This window comes from Molossus molossus, unplaced genomic scaffold (genome assembly GCF_014108415.1).
Source record: "Molossus molossus isolate mMolMol1 unplaced genomic scaffold, mMolMol1.p scaffold_m16_p_8, whole genome shotgun sequence".
Classification (NCBI taxonomy): domain Eukaryota; kingdom Metazoa; phylum Chordata; class Mammalia; order Chiroptera; family Molossidae; genus Molossus; species Molossus molossus.
In genome coordinates, this window is record NW_023425402.1 from 59,955,317 (window position 1) to 59,973,020 (window position 17,704).

A 17,704-nucleotide genomic window follows, 5' to 3' on the forward strand; every position below is an offset into this window, starting at 1 on the left:
AATATTAGTTTTCTCATCACCCAAAATAGATGAGATTGCTTCATCTGTACTTTTCTCTTAATTTTATGGATTATAATATTTTGAAAAGGATGTGTGTTGTTCATCCTTTTCCCTTTTGATGTGTCTTGTTGCTTTTACAATCATAAGTTCCTTCCAAATTACTTAACATATATGTCTTACTAGTATATATAAAATACGGAGCATAAATTATAGAAATTGGTCATTCCTAACATACAGAAATTTAATAAAAACTATCAATATAATATTTTAAAGTCTAAAATTTGCCAGCAATTTTTATGTAGAAAACTAGAATCCCACCTTGAAATCATAATTTATGTTCTTGCCAGTTTCTTTCAAAGAAAGTGTTCACAAACTCAGGTGTAGGTCAGCTTCATCTGAGGAGCATTTGAAAAATATTGATATCTTAATTTGATCTCAGAACAAGAGTATTCTGGAATAGGTCTCAGGTATCAGTAAGTGTAATACAAAGTATAGGATAACAATACATAATATATATTTTCTGAGTTCCCACCAGGTGCCAGAAATGGTTTTCAGTGTTTAATATGTATGTATATATTAAATTTGTAGAACAATACTATCTATGAAGTATGCAATCTGATTATAGCTATTTTAAATCTGAGAAAGCTGAGGCACCAGGGAAGTTCAGTTCTTGTTCAAGGTCACACAATTTGCAAATAAGTGGTGGAACTCAGGTGCAAACCTGGGCCCATGCTCTCCAGTCCTACACTCCCCTACTTTTCTAAATCCCCTGCCTTCAAGGAATATCAGAATAACCGAAGAGATAGACAACTGTAAAATAATTAAATGTTATATTGTGTGGTACTGTCAACAATGGAAACATGTTTAAAAAAAAAATCTGTATTAAATCAAAACCATAATGAGATACTACGTCACGCCTGTCAGAATGGCTACCATCAATAAATTAACAAACAACAATTGTTGGCAAGGATGTGGAGAAAAGGGAACCCTAGTACTGATGGTGGGAATGCAGATTGGTGCACCCACTATGGAAAACAGTGTGGAGGTTTCTCAAAAAAATTTAAAATGAAATTGCCTTATGACCCAGGGATTCTATTTCTGGGTATTTATATAAAGGAACACAATATACTAAGTCAAAAGAATATTTCCAATCCTATGTTCACTGCAGCATTATTTACAAGAGACAAGATATGGAAGCAACCCAAGTGCCCATCAGCAGATGAGTTGATAAAAAAGTTGTGGTGCATTTACACAGTGGAATACTACTTGGCCTTAAAAAAGAATGTAGTTCTATCTTTTGCAACAGCATGGCTGGACCTAGAGGGTATTATGCTGAGTGAAATAGGTCAGACAGAGAAATATAAACACGTTATGATTACACTTAGTTGTGGAATCTAAAGGACAAAATAAACTAACAAACAGAATAGAAACAGATTCATAGATACAAAGAACAAACTGACAGTTGATAGAGGAGCAGAGATTTGCTGGCTGTGTGAAAAACGGTGAAGGGATTAAGAAGTACAAATTGGTAGTGACAGAGTAGTCACAGGCCATGTAGATTACATCGTGGGAATATGGTCAGTGGTATCATCATTACTATGTGTGGAGCCATATGGGTGCTTGAAACATCGGGGGCACCACTCTGTAAAAGTGCATGATTTTCTAGTTAGTATGCTGTTTATCTGAAATTAAAACAGAATAATATTGAATGTAAACTATAATTGAAAACAAAATTCTGTATATGTACCCCCATGTTTGTAGCAGCACTATTTACAATAGCTAAGATCTGGAAACAGCCCAAGTGTCCATCAGTAGATGAATGGATAAAAAAGCTGTGGTACATATACACAATGGAATACTATACATCTGTAAGAAAGAAAGATCTCTTATCCTTTGAGACTACATGGAGAGACCTGGAAAGTATCATCCTAAGTGAAACAAGCCAAACAGAGAAAGACAAGTATCATATGATCTCACTTAATTGTGGAATATAATGAACATAACAGTCTGAGGAATGGGGTAGTCCCAGAGACGTGGAAGTGGGGTACAGACTGACCATCCCCAGAAAAGGGGGTGGTGGGGAGAGATAAACCACAGAACTTATATGCATGTATGCATGAACAATGGACATGGACAACAAAGCTGGGGACAGGGCAGGGAGGGAGAGGGAGGGGGGAATCAGTAGGGGGAAAAGGAGAAACATCTGTAACAAAAATTAATTAATAAAAATAAAAAAAAGAAAAGAAAAGAAAATTCTGTATTAGCTGAAGCAGAGGAAGGATGATTCAATGAGTTATGACTTATTGATGGAGGCCACTAGAGAGAAAATCATGAGCCCAATCTTGAACCTGGCTTTGTTATTATTGATTGATACAAAGTTGACTCTTGCAGGTTAGAGACATGATGGCAACATTCCTGATAATTAGTTTAAATATATACTTATACCAGTCAAACACTGAGTTATAGGGTATGTGTGTTTTGCTGTTTACTGCCTCCCAAGAATTTGCTAGCACTTGGTTCATATTTTATCTAAGCTATAATGTTTAATTGTGCATTCAAATTGAGTACATTTACATTCTAACTTGTTTTCTATATGAAAATTTCCTTGAAAATGAGAACTATGGCCTCATCATCTTTGCAGCCCACATAATTCTTTGTTTATACTATTATCATCGTGAAAAATTATTTGTTGAAATTCTAAACAAATAAAGCTTTCACAGAAATTAATAAAATGTTGTTACAGATATCTTACCTTCTACACATTTTAGTGTAACAGTAAAGGGTATTTAGATTAATGCTAGACTACTTTTAAAAGACATTGCTACTGAAAATGCCAGTATATGTACCTTGCAACAGAGAGAAAATCATCAAGAAGTCTCTAACGAAAAAGAAATGCTTCTTTCATCTAGAAAAGTTTTCTAAGAAAAAAATGTCAGCTAAGCAGCAAAACAATCAAATGCTTGCTGATGTAGGTGTTTATCTGATTAAGTTTCTTTCTATCTCTTCATAGGCCAATAACTTATACTTACTGTTTTCAAAATACTGTTTTATTTATTTTACATTCAAAGTTACAATTACATTGAAATTCTGTGAAAATACAAATGCACCAGGATTTACAAATAAACCCTCAGCAGTTAAAATGTTAGTCAATACCTAAACTGAGATTAGCAGTGGGCGCAGTATGTGTTTAGGATTTACCAGTGGCCACAGTAGCTTTTCTCCACAACCCTCACTTGTTTGACCTTAGCACATTTTACCTAGAGATTTTTCCAGGAGGTACTAACTCCTATACTAATTTATTAAGTATCCAAACAATTGGTTACTAATCATCTGATGATAGATAATAGAGAAAACTTTATTCTCAGAAGGATGTATGGTCTGATCATGTTGTAATTATTGCTTTAAAGAACAAGGCTCTTCTTGGTTAAACGAATGGTAGGATACTGACTTTGGTAGCCCCCCTTATGTTATATTACCCTACTGAAAATGTGCTGACTTAATTTAAAAATATACTTGACTGGAACTTCAGTCCAGGTGCCATTTTGTCCTGCTTTTTCAGTTCAACACCATATTCTTTCTTTTATTTTCCACAGAAATTTCAGATCTTAGTTTTACTCTTAAAGTTTTCTTTTCAGTTATTATGCTTAAATACACTTTGAAATTAATTTTGTGATAGATCTTATTTATTATATTTGTGTATTTTACATTTTTGAATAAAAATCATCCTAATCAGTATATTAAACAGCTAGCAATGCAAATAACAATTTAATTGTGAAAAAGATACATTAATTTTCTAGTGATTTTATTTTCTCAACTGTTTATTATAGAATGAGAGTCTATGTTTGTTTTAGCTACAAATCACGCTTCTCTCTAACCAAAAGTAATTTGACAGACATGTATTACAAATGGATTGCTCATAAATGCGGTGGGCTCAATTGCCCTTAGTTCCTGTGCTTTTTTTTGTTAAGTAGAATTTTATATTGCTTGCTCATAATGTTATTACTAATCCCTTTGTTTACAATCAGGACATTAAAATTCAGTGCAATTACATATTAGACCTTTTTTCACATATTCCTACATACCCCAAATGGAATTGATATGTTACATGATACTCAACTGTGTCCTTGAGGCCTAGTGTTTTGCTATTCAAATAAATATATATGTTTTTATGTTTTTTTTTTCTGTAGTGCAAAAATAAAACACCTGTGGGGAAGAGTAAGGAGGCTAACAGTTGTGTGTTATAAAATATTAAGCATCTCATAATACACATATTTATGATTTCAAAGGATTGCTAAAAAATGAATTCCATACTGTGTAGCAACAAAAGTGTTCAGTAGAGACTATTATTCTGTTATTGTCAGATTTGCATTTGACTGTTCTAAAGATTTGTTCATTTTCATGTTTTTTTTAATGTAATGGAAACCTAACAAATGTCAATAGATTTAACAACTTGAAATACATGGCAAAAGGTCATTTTATGCTTGTTGACCCATCTTACCTCATTGTGTTCTTTAGAAATACAAATATTATTTTTCACTCACCATTCTTTGTAGAAATTGAATGAGAGCATTTAAGTGTAGTAACAATGGCAACTAGTATAAATAAATTACTTTTTAAATCCAAAATAAAATTCCTGAGCTTCAGTGAAGTTCTACCACACAGAATGTTTTTTAAATGTATAATGATTTCTTTCCTATAAAACACTGTGTTTTGAGTGTTAAGATCAACGTTTCTTGACTTTGTGTTATTGCAGCATGAAGTTTGACATATCACATTATTAAACTATCCTATGACTAACCTTTTTTTATAGACTATAAATAGACCAGTTAGTCTGTTTTTTGCTTTACTCTCTATATGTACTGGTTTTCTATTGCTACCATAACAATTGCTACAAAAACTTAAAAATAATACCTCTTTATTATCTCCCAGCTCTATGGGTCAGAAGTCTGGCCCAGTAGGGTTCTCAGCTGGATGCGCGATTGACAGGCTCACTGGGTGAAGTCATGTGGTCAGCTGGGCTGGGCTCTTATCTGGAGACTCTAGGCAAAGCCCACTTCCAAGCTCATTCATGTTGTTGTCAGAATTCAGGGCCTTTGCACTTGCAGGACTGAGGTCTCCATTTCCCTGCCTCTGTCAGCTGGGACCAGTCTTTGATCCTGAAAGCTGTCCCCACATCTTCTCCTGTTTCCCATGTAGTGCCTCTGACAGGCTGCTACCCTCTTCTGCTTCACATCTCTCTGGCTTCTCCTTCAGCAGCACCTCTCTGACCCTGGCTAGAGAAATTTCTCCGCTCTTAAGGGCTGAAGTGAGTGGATTGGACCCACTGGGGAGAATCCAGGACAATAACTTTATTGTAAGATCTACAACCTTAATTCCATCTGTAAGTCCATTTTGCCATATACTGTTGCATATTCACGCATTCCAGAGATTAGACTGTGGACATCTTTGGAGGACTGTTCGCCTCCTACACTGTTTTAAAATAGTCTTTTTCCCTCCACGTTCTGCTATGAAATTTTTCCATACATGCAGGTAAATTTAACATTTTAGGGGGGAAATCAAGCCTTTATAAATCTTATTTTATCTCTAAATTTAAATGTATCTTTTGTATTTTAATTAGAAATTGATTAAGATCAAAAGTCGTGCATGTGTGCTTGAAGCACAAAATCTGTAAAATGTTGATTGGTTCAGATCTGTTCATAAACCAGCCATTCTTGTTGATTGTGTTTTTATTCCAAGGCTCACACTAACAAAGCCAGTCCACAAATTGACCTTCCTCGTGTTAGTAGATTTCTTTTTCCTGTTGCATCAACTTTATCAACCTTATTTCTGTGTTATTGAAATTTATTCCTTTGAACCACAGGACCCTTCTTCTGAATTTTCTAAGGTCACCTTTCACTGTCATTTGCAGAGATTCCGGATATGTCCCCAATAAGTCATGAAGATCTTTAAGGGCAAAAATGTTTCATCTGTTTCTTCAGTTAAAATTAATTTTTTATATTTCTAGAAACATAGGTGAGAAATGAATCTGTTAATCATTTGTTAGAAACCCTATTAAAAATTCATGTTTAAAAGCTGCTCTATATGATGTATTTGTTCTCCTACTTTTTCAAATTCAGGGAATTTATTATTGTTGGTTACTACTTATTAACTTCACATCAATTCTAATTATAATATATATAAAATATATATGTATGTATTTATTTATTTTTTATCCTCACCTGAGGACATTTTTCCATTTTTTATTCAGATAGAGTGGGAGGGAGAGAGAGAGAGAGAGAAACTTCGACTTGAAAGGGACACATCAAGTGGTTGCCACCCGCACCACCCAACCAGGGCCAGGGACAAATTGTAATCGAGGTATGTGCCCTTAGCAGGAACCGAACCCAGGTCTCTCTGGATCGCAGGCCGACGCTCTAACCATTTAGCAACCAGCCAGGGCTAATTATAATATATTTTATTTCACTTTTATAATTGTGGAAATTATAATTTAAAGGTCATAGTACCTAATTAGTTGTTAACTATGTATATAATTTAATTGTTTGAATATTTTAGTGTAAGCGTGAGTATATTTTTAGTGAAATTGTAACAATGTGTTTAATTTAGTAGATCATCTATACTCACTATAAAAATCATAGAGTTTTAAGATTAGAGTATTTTATTCAGCTTCAATTTTACTTGTACATATAAATGTATCTAAAAATAATGAACCTATTAGAATCTGACTAGCTTAGCTGTGTATCTTTTGAGTTTTATATCCTTTATGCCTAAGATATTGAAACTCAAGGGGAAATATTATCAGTTTTTCTGCACCAAAATATTGTATTTGAAGGACGTAAGGCAGGGATTTTTTCCTATCATGCAACTTATCTATTCTCAAGAGCCATGGGCTAATACTTCTGTCTCTGATCGTCTTAAACATGTGATTTGCTATCGTATCACCAAGGGATAATTTTTTTTTTAAAGGAAATATATAGAAAATCGGGGGAATAGTCACTTACAGATGTGGCTTCTTGTGCAAACGAGGAGGGGGGAAATGTGGTTTACTGTACTATTAGTTACAACATGTGAGTTTCAAAGTGCTATCTGTTTGAAAAGTATTTTTACGTATTTCTCCTTAACCTCCAACAACCATAATTTTATTGGTAAATGTGTTTTCCATGATGAAACAATGAATATAATTTTAGTGTGCAACTTGCAGAAATCAAGTCTCAGTCTATACTTAGATCTTGCTGCAACATTTCAGAAACTAAAAGAAGTAAATTTATACACCAAGTCTCCTCCATACCTTGGAGAATTCAGTGTCTCCTGCCTCCTTTACCTTAATATTTAAGGACAGAAACTAATCAAAATGACTTGCAGTTTGACTTAACTGGAAATAGTATTAAGCCATGTGTGCTATTCGAATGATACCTAGAGATTGGCACCTATTAGCTCTCTAACCTATTTTCAGCTAACCTGTTTCACATGGCACACAACATGTTGTAAACCAGCAGCGTTATTGGATAATTTCATGCGTTGGGTGTTACAGTATTTTTACCTGTGCTGCATTCTATTTTTTACTAATTAGAGTTAGAATACAGATTTTTCTGAATGATTTTAAGTAATGTACAGTATTAGAGATTATTTGCTAAATAAAATCTCTCTTTACGATTAGTTGGGGTTTGTTACCCAAGGGTATGGCTTGAGGAAGCAGCCTCTTGAACATCACGATGGGCTGGGTGGAGAGAAAACTCACTTTAGAAACAGGTTCTTCTTCACTGCATGTATATGGTCACGTTTTAAGAGTGGTGGCAAAAATAAGGTTTCTTATTAGAAATTTGCTTCATTGAAAACATATCCGAAACACATTTATTCTGCAAACACAGTGTGTTGAGTACTTCAGCTGCATCCCCCGAAAGCGAAAGTTGTTCCACTTAATCTTCCCTAGTTATGCTTTTGTTAGTAATCTGAGAGGAAATGGGAGTCGTGCATCTTCATGTCCTTCCTTTACATCCGCCAAGCCAGAAGGAAGTGAAAAATGTATTTTTCTAGACATCAATACAAGAAAATATTAAAAAGTAGAAGAAACAAAATAAAGCCACAGGGATAAACATCAGAAGCTTGCTTAAATAGCTTTGGCCCCATATAATTGCTTTTCTGTCAGCAGGATTATTAACAAATTTGGACATCTGAAAATTAAATTAACAGCCTGAAAATATTTTACAGAATGAGATGGAGCATGATACATGGAACATAATGACCTCCCTGAAATTCGGCCAAGCCAGTGCAGCTACTCATTTAGACAGAGAAGACAACTAGTTAATCATCACTGAGCAAATTAGACAGAGCAAATTAGTTTGCTGCATTCCACAGTCTTAGCTACCAAAAAGAGTATATGCCACTAATTAGAATGAAAGAACTCTAGGCATATTATTATCTATATAGAAAGAGAAAGCAAAATTATAGTTTGAACTGCTTCTATCAAAGCTTGAGGCCTAGGTTACGTAAGTATAAATTACATGTGCAAGAGTATGTATGTGTTTTCACACACATATTTGAATACCAGCAGCTTTAGCATTTTCTTGCCCTTGACCGAATGAAGTGTAAAAAATTTTTTTTCAAGGTTAATTGGAATTCTTTGGGAATACACACACACATGAGACATAAAACATTTTTTTTTAAAGTGTAATACCTTTCATTGAAGATGAAAGTAGCCATTTCATATACTTTTTCTTGCACGATATTAAATTGTTTTTTTCTTCTGTAAGTGTATTGCTGTTGCATGTGAAATAAATATTTGGACTTAGTTTATCACTGGAGATTAATCTGAAATCATATTTTGTAGCCTTAATTAGCATTCATTTGCTTAATTGTCATTCTCAGCCCCATCATTTCCATTTTTCACTAACTTGAACAATGCTATCTTCTGCTGTTTGCACTTTAATTTAAATTTCTATTAAGGTTTATGAACAGTAATAAGGTCCTGTTTGAATATTCATTAGCCTCTGAATTGTGAGCTATGAAAAGGTGCTTTCTTTTACCTTAATGAAACTGGCACAGCATGGAACTGATCAGTTGTGACATTTGATTTGAGGCATCCAGTGAATTTTCTCATTGTTTATTGACACATCTTGTCCAAACAGCTCCCTCGCAAGTGAGCGGAGTAATGAAGGAGAGAGTGCTACAGCGGAGTGTGGAGCTTTCCTGGCAGGAGCCGGAGCATCCCAATGGAGTCATCACCGAATATGAAATCAAGTATTACGAGAAAGTAAGTGCTAAGAACAGGAAATATACAGCGATGGGTGTCTCATGTCATCCTCCTGTGCTGTAGACTAAAGGCGGTCCTAATGCCAACTGTTTGGAGGTACTTCAAAATTCATAGTTAATTTTAGCCAGTTTGGGTAAATATCTCCTTGGACCCTAGTTCATTATTATAATTATAATTTCTGTATTTTAAATTTCTGTTACACAAGTCGTGTATTTGTTTATTCATTTTTTGAAATCATAATAATTAGGTGGAGGATGCTTTCAGTACCACCGAAACCACACCACCTGGTGCATTTTTGAAAAATATTTCTTTTAGGATGTCTGTTTGGACCATTAATGACTTATTTTATTTGTGTGGTTTTATTGATAATGATAGTGACCTCAAATTATTTAGTAATAAAAAGATATAAAAATTTTCTGCTATAACTTTGTATTATTCTCTAAATTTTAAAATTGGATGATAATATTCCACTCCTTTGAATTCTTCCTGAAATTTACTTCATCTATGTTATGTTAATCATGTCCCCAACCACTTCTTTACATTCCTCTCTCCATGAAAAATCGTGTGGCTGAAACCCAAACACTGCCCCTTTAATCTCCATAGTGGCTAAATTTTAATAAATAGTGATATATTTAAGCATATGAGGTGTTTGCTCCTGACCCATCTGGAGGGTGGGGGAGCTGGGTGTATCCCACTCTCAAATTACCGTGTCAGCTCTGCCTCACAGAAGGACCTGGTTCAAAGTTTGAAACATGGGAACTATTGTTATTACTAGTAGTAATAGTACTACTGTGTTACTGTTATTGACTTACATGAGTTAGCCAAAGTGCTGTAATATACATGTAACCATTTTAACCATCCAGACAGCATTTCAAAATAGGAGCTTAATGAAAAATTAACATGCACATGGTACATTAGTGATAGATGTTTTTCCTTTTGAAGAAAAAACAGATAGTTTAAATTAGTTTCAATGTCCAGATTAAGTTTACAATTTTTGACTTATAATTTCCTTTAAAAATGTGACCCCACTGCAAAAGTTATATTTTCAATACCTCATCTTGTACTAGGGAACACATTGTTTGTCCCTTCAAGTGTGTTTCTGAAGGAATCCTTGTTTTTAATGTTGCTTTTATATCTGCTTTCTAAAGAGCTCTAACAGTTATAATTCCTTCTGAAATGACATCTGACTTCAAAAGTAATAAAATACATTTTGAAAGTGAAAGTTATGTGGTGAAATTTCTCACAATGAACAAAATATTTTGCAAATCTTTACTCTAGAATAAATTTTTTCAAATACTTTTTTATTTTGTATCATGGAAACAAAATATGTGTACATTTGTTGAACCTACAAATTAGGTAATCATTAAAAGAGAATAATTGTAATGTATGTAAATATATGATTTATATCATGTCTTCTAATGTTAGTTGTACCTTGTTTTCTTTAGATAAATTTATGTTTATAATACCAACTATAATTTTTATGAACTATTATAATGAAGACAATCACGAATCAGTTTCACTATAAATCATAAATCCAGTTTAAATATAAATTTATTTATACTTTTGTAAATACCAGTGTGAAGACAAATCTGACAACCAGACTGTCATTTTTAGATTTCAATGAGTAATTTTATTGACAGTCACAGTTGAACACAGGTATTTACTATAGAACAAATAAGAAACTCTAAAATTGTATATTTGGATGAGTAATTTTTCTAAATTTTTTCATAAATAGCCTATTAGAGGCATATCAATTAAGCTTTAAATTTGTATTCATTTAATGTTTCAATGGAATTTTCATATTCTTGAATTTTTAAATTTGTTTTATTCTTTGTCTTATCATAGATATGATAAACACATGTTTAAATTCTGTAAGCCTCAGTTTATATATCTGAAAAATGAGGAAATTGAACTAAACTATATTATTTAAAATATTGTTGACATAAATTATACAATACTTTTATTTTTATATTGATACTTTTCATTTAAAATATCCCTTTAAATACTGTATTGTAAAGGTGGTTAATTCTGTTAGAAATATAGTTTTTAATGAAAACAATTGATAATGTCACTATGGTAGCAATTTTCAACCCTTTTCATCTCACAACACACAAACTAATTAATAAAATACTGTGGCACACCAAAAATTTATTTTTTGCCAATCTGACCAAAAAAAAAAATGGGTATAATTTTGGTTGATTTACCAAAACAAACAAACAAACAAACAAAAACGAATAATAGTAATTACACTATTTGCTCCAAAATCACTTTTGAAAAAAATCAGTTGCCTATACTTATATATAGGATTTCTAGTACCAAGAATTGACCAATCAGATTCAACCTTATTATGCAATGTAACAAATAAGATTCAGCTCTATTATGTGACCTATATATTTATGGTTCAAGATAGGACATTCACACCCGACTTATTATTGTGTTGGCTATTCTCATTTTTTTTATTTGACAACCTAAGGGAAAAAAGGTCAGTGCCCCTGACTGTATAGTCAGGTATTGCATGTTTTAAAAATTCTTGGAAGCACACAGTTTGAAAATCACTGCACTATGGTAGTGGTATTAACTAAATTTCTTGATTTAATAGCTTTCTTCATTTTAGCATACAGTTTTTTGCCTACTGTATAACATTCAAGAAAAATATTAAAATAACTTTATTATGAAGACCTCTACTAAACCATAGATTTTTCAGGTGTACCGTAACTTGGTCATTAGGACATTTGATTTTCTTTATGGCTAAATAGTTCTTGCCACTCTGCCCTCTACCAACAAAGCAAAAGCTCAAAATATCATAAATGTTTTAACAAAATTATTTCTTTTTGAAATTTATAGAACAAAGACATGTGTTCACATTTACATTTTATATTATTTGAGAAACAACTCAATGTACAATATTCCACAGATTATACAATGTACCCTTTAAAATAACAATGCAGTAAATTGAAATAAATTGCAAAAGTTGGTTGTCAGCCCTGGCCAGTTTGGCTCAGCGGTTAGAGCGTCGGCCTGCGGTCCTGAGAGGCCCGGGTTCGGTTCCCGCTAAGGGCATGTACCTCGGTTGCAGTTTGTCCCCGGCCCTGGTTGGTTGTGCGGGTGGCAGCCACTCGATGTGTCTCTTTCACGTCGATGTTTCTCTCTCTCTCTCTCCCTCCCACTCTATCTGTACAAAAAAATGGAAAAATGTCCTCGGGTGAGGACAAAAAAAAAAGAAAAAAAAAAAAAAAAGTTGGTTGTCAAACTGCCTGGTTGCAATCACAATTAAATATACCATGTATTTATTGTTTCTAGGATCAAAGGGAACGTACCTACTCGACAGTAAAAACCAAGTCCACTTCAGCCTCCATTAATAACCTGAAGCCAGGAACAGTGTATGTTTTCCAGATTCGGGCTTTTACTGCTGCTGGTTATGGAAACTACAGTCCCAGACTTGATGTTGCTACACTAGAGGAAGCTACAGGTAAAATGTTTGAAGGTAATTACCACCTTTGATTTGGATTCTTACTCTCTAACTGACTTTTTTTTTTTTTTTTTTTTTTTTTTTGAGGATGATGACTTGGTTCAAGATAATTTTTGCTCTCAAGTGTGAATATATATGTACATATATGTACTTTGTAAATGTTCTTCAGAATAATAATTTAAAATGTACTGTTTGGTTTTACAATGTTAGAAACTGGTGATTTAAATTAGTCTCTTTAATACATACTGGGTTTGCCCAGCTGGTGTGGCTCAGTGGATTGAGCATCATCCCATGGACTGAGAGGTCCCAGTTCAATTCCCAGTCAGGGCACACGCCTGGATGGCAGGCTTGAACCCAGTTGGGGGGCATGCAGGAGGCAGCCCATCTATGTTTCTCTTTCACATAGACGTTTCATCTCTCTTTCCCTTCTTCTCTCTCTAAAAAAATCAATAAAAATATATTTTAAAAAATACATACTAGCTTTATTTGAAAAGGACAATGTTAGGAACAGAAGTAGGACTTGTTCAATATGCAGGCTAGTTTTACAGATCCCAAAATGAATGTATTCTAGTTGTGTCAGTGAAAGCTATTTCTTTACATCAACCCCAGGTGAACCCAGGATGTACACCAGGGTAGACCAGAGAAACACGATATTTAAGAATTTGTGTTCATTTAATTTACTTGCCCTTTAGCAATAATTTCAAAAATTGAGTTCAGGAAGATCTTAGCACTTTCATTTATTTTTATTTTTATTTTAATCATCCTTTTTTGTGTGTGAAATATTTTAAGCATACCAAAGAATATATGGAAAATATATATGAAATTTTTAGTGCATTTAAAGGAATATCTCTATATCTACCACTCAGCTTAAAAATAAAATGTCCTCGGTGTATGAATCCCCCTATCATTTGCTTGTGTTTCACAATGCGCTATAGGAACACAACAGCACATGAGTCTATAGTGGATCGCAGCTAAGCAGCTGTACCTTGGGATGAAGTCCTAGTTTTTCATCAGAGTGCAAGTTCAGAAGGCTTGCGTACCCCTCCTGGTTGTTCTTCAGCTGGCTGATGTCTCAGCATGTGTTTCTGTATTATGAAATTTTTCCTTTCTCCTGATGCTGCCACTCAGACGATGGTTCACCAGCCATTACTTCATCACCATCTTGCCAATATGACATCCCCACAAAATTCTAAACTAGAATGAGCAAAAAAATATTATATGATTTTCTTTCCTCAATTTTAATAAGGTGTTTTTATATAAATTAACACAATTTTGATCAAAGAATTATTTGACATCCGAAAAATATTTTCATATATCTTTAAAAGGTAGAACAAATTCATAAATATCCTTTACATTACCTAATAATTGTTAAATTTGGTAACAGTATTTGTCCTTCAAATTTTTTTATTTTTAAACTAAGCAGGAACTCTTGGAATCTCAAATAATAAAACATATTGAAGTAAATTTGAAAATATGAATTATTTTATATAATTGTAGCAACAAAAGTATCAATTTTAGAAAGTTACCATTATTCTTTGTGATTATTATTAATTAATCAATTAATTTTTATCCTCACCCGAGGATCTTTTTCCACTTTTTGTTCAGATAGAGTGGGAGAGAGAGAGAGAGAGAGAGAGAGAGAGAGAGAGAAATATTGAAATGAAAGGGACACATCGAGTGGCTGCCACCCACACGACCAACCAAGACTGGGGACAAACTGCAACTGAGGTATGTGCCCTTAGCGGGAACCGAACCCGGGTCTCTCTGGACCACAGGCCAACACTCCAACCACCAAGCCAAACTGGCCAGGGCTATTCATTATTATTTTTGAAATGGAGTATGCAAGATTAAAAATGAGAATAAGTTCAATGGCCCCAAAAACATTAAAGAATTTTAAGCTAAGATTTCAACATTAAAATATTTGAGTGTTTTTGTGTTAAATGTGTTATCGTAGTCTTCAATTTAGATTGTCTCATGATATTTGTGATTTCTTATGTAATAAAACATTTCAAATGCTATTTTTTCATATTCTAATGAGTAGTTTAAACTTAAGTTAAAAACATCAGTTAGTTATCCCACATTGACCTATCCATTTTTTATTTTTATCACTTAAATCTTTAGGTTTAAAAACTTGCAAAATGTTTTCATAACATTGTAAAATATATTTTCAAAATAGATTTCAAAATATTTTCCAAATAGGTTTGAATCTGTCTAAACTATTGTTTATTGTGTGCTGAGATTCATTATTTAAAAATGAAGCAAGTACAACTCAAAGATGAAGTAGTGGATCCTGAATCATCACATGAAATAACTGTTAAAAATGGATTTTTGTATTGAAAAGAATTTGGCGATTTTTAGCATGAGAATATTCTCTTCCACTAGAATACAAAGTTGATGAAAGAATTATCATATCTCCTTTTTTTTTATTATTATTATTTTTTTTAATCCTCATCCGAGGACATTTTTCCATTTTTTGTACAGACAGAGTGGGAGGGAGAGAGAGGAAGAGAGAGAGAGGGAAACATCGATGTGAAAGGGACACATCGAGTGGCTGCCACCCGCACAACCAACCAGGGCCGGGGACAAACCGCAACCAAGGTACATGCCCTTAGCGGGAACCGAACCCGGGTCTCTCCGGACCGCAGGTGGATGCTCTAACCGCTGAGCCAAACCGGCCAGGGCCATATCTCCTTTTTTAACTATTACCTTTCCAGTGTCTTCCATAGTGCTTGACACACAGAAGACACACAATGAGTAAGCAAAGAATGAATACCTCACAGTCATTAGTTTAGAATAGATCATCCTTATTAGTCAGTGCAAGTAGACATATTCCTGCTTTCACATCCCAGCTCTGCCATGTCCAGACGTGGGACTTTGGATGAACTGCTTCTCTGTACCCTAGTTGCTAGGATAGCTGTACCCAAGTCACAGGGTATTCTGAGGATTCAATAAATTAGCGTACACACAATGCCAAGTCCAGTGCCCAGCACACAGAGTCTCAAGTGTCAGCTTCTATTATTGAGCACAACTATTTCAAACTTTTTGGTCTCAGGAACCCTTACAGGCTATTAAAAATATGGAGGATCTGAAAAGACATTTTGATTATTTGGATTATATCTATCAATATTCACCACATTAGAAATTCAAACTAAAAAATATTTAAAACACATTTCATTGGCCGTCAGGGTGATGACATCGTCCCATGTCATATAACTTCTGGAAACCTCTGTGCACTTGTGAGCATATGTGGGTAAAAAAGTCAAATTGCATCATATTATGTGAAAATAGTTTTGACAGTGCAGGTCACTGGAGAGCTCTTGAGGGACCATCAATGGTTCCCAAACCATCCTATGAGAAATACTGATGTAGCACAACATGCTGGGCTAAGAATCAGGGATGCACAGACACATGACATAGTTAATACTTTCAATTTAAAGTTTAGTGAAAGACAGACATGTGTACAAATGCAGGCCCTACAATTAAGTGCCAGTGGAGTGCATAGCCTGATGCTCTTAGAGTGTCAGGAAACGGTGACTCACTATGCTAAGAAGGAGAGCCAGAGGGAAGATGCCACTGGAGACAAGTCACTTGAACACTGCTTCAAAAGACAAGTTAAACAGATTATTCCATTGTGCATACATCCAGAAAGCCCCTTCTGTGCAAAATCAACTCTACTGTTTTTATCATTTTTAAATCATGGTATGTTGATTATAAATCAGTTTTAAAAATTATTGCCCAGGAAATAGTTGAAAATATTAACCATAAATGTTGACTATGGAAAGATTAAAATGTGACCCTGACTATATATAAAAATGTATAAATAAACATTCACAAACTCTATTTCATCATTCACCTGAGTACAGTTGTATCATTGGAGTTCTGTTTCTGAATCTAAGGGCAAAACTGAACCTAAGACAAGCAAAGGATTAGACCCATGAGACACAGATTGAATGGAAATAATGTGTACACATATGTGTATAATTTTTCCTTCTTCATGAACAGACTGCTTCATTCTTTTTTTCTCTCTTAATATATAGAGAGACAGATAAAAACAAAAACAACCAAACCAAACCAACCAAACAAAAATACTTGAAGTCTTTTCTTTGTTGAGCTGTAATTCAGAAATAAAGCTTAAAAGTTGCTACACCACCCCCCGCCCCCCCCTTGTTTTTCTCCTTTGGAGAGTAAATCAGCAGGTGTGGAGTTGGGCAGTTTGTATCATACCTTTGTTCAGAAATTATTATACCCAAGTGGTTTATACTGTTTTTCAGGGTAAAGACTATCTATAGTTAGCATAGGTATACAAAATTAAGAGATTTGTTATCAAAAGAAGGAAGACATGGGTAAACTAAAGGAAGGCCAATACAAAAGAAAAACACTTTATGCTGTGGCAAGATATACTCTGCCTGCATGTAATTTATTGCTCTGGAGACCTAGTCCCTTGCCACCAGCAAGAAGGGATAGTATTTTCCATCCTGCTATAAATTAAGGATTACAGCCATTGATTATTTCAGAAATAAGCAAACCATATTAGCTGGACATTATATAGTACATGATATTTGCAACTGAATAATTTATTGTAATATATTTTTATTGTTTTGTATTTCTTTGGTTATTTTATGAAGCCTATACTGGCCCTGAAATGTAATACTCTGGAGAACATATGATAATTGCGATATAAGTAAAACGGCACTAATTTGCAAAGAGGAAGTAGGAAGGCCATGTGACTTGATGAAGAATTGGAATCAGAGGCTACTTTGAAGGACATGTAAACATATACTGTTCCCAGAGAGACACTCAGAAAGTCCCGCTGGGCTTGCCTTAATGAGCATAGAAGAATCACTTCGCCTCATACAGAAAGTGTCTACAATTCGATAATGTTAAAATGTTTTTTAAAGTACTTGCAGAAAGTTTGCTCTTTAATAAATAGCTAACCTTCTCTATAATCTTAAACTCTCATGTATATGTGTTGCATATTTGGTCAAATT

At 34.0% G+C, this 17,704-nt stretch overlaps 1 protein-coding gene across 6 annotated transcripts in view; it reads left to right on the top strand.

The window, feature by feature from the left end:
- Positions 1–17,704, top strand: part of EPHA7 (EPH receptor A7) — a 172,011-nt gene that overhangs the window by 130,750 nt on the left and 23,557 nt on the right. For 4 of the 6 annotated variants that reach the window (XM_036248100.1, XM_036248101.1, XM_036248104.1 and 1 more), the window contains exons 6-7: positions 9,123–9,247; positions 12,548–12,731. In XM_036248100.1, coding sequence (XP_036103993.1) covers positions 9,123–9,247; positions 12,548–12,731 — 309 coding nt within the window. The remainder of the gene's footprint in view (positions 1–9,122; positions 9,248–12,547; positions 12,732–17,704) is intronic. The other 2 variants (XM_036248102.1, XM_036248103.1) reach the window with 1 other exon arrangement.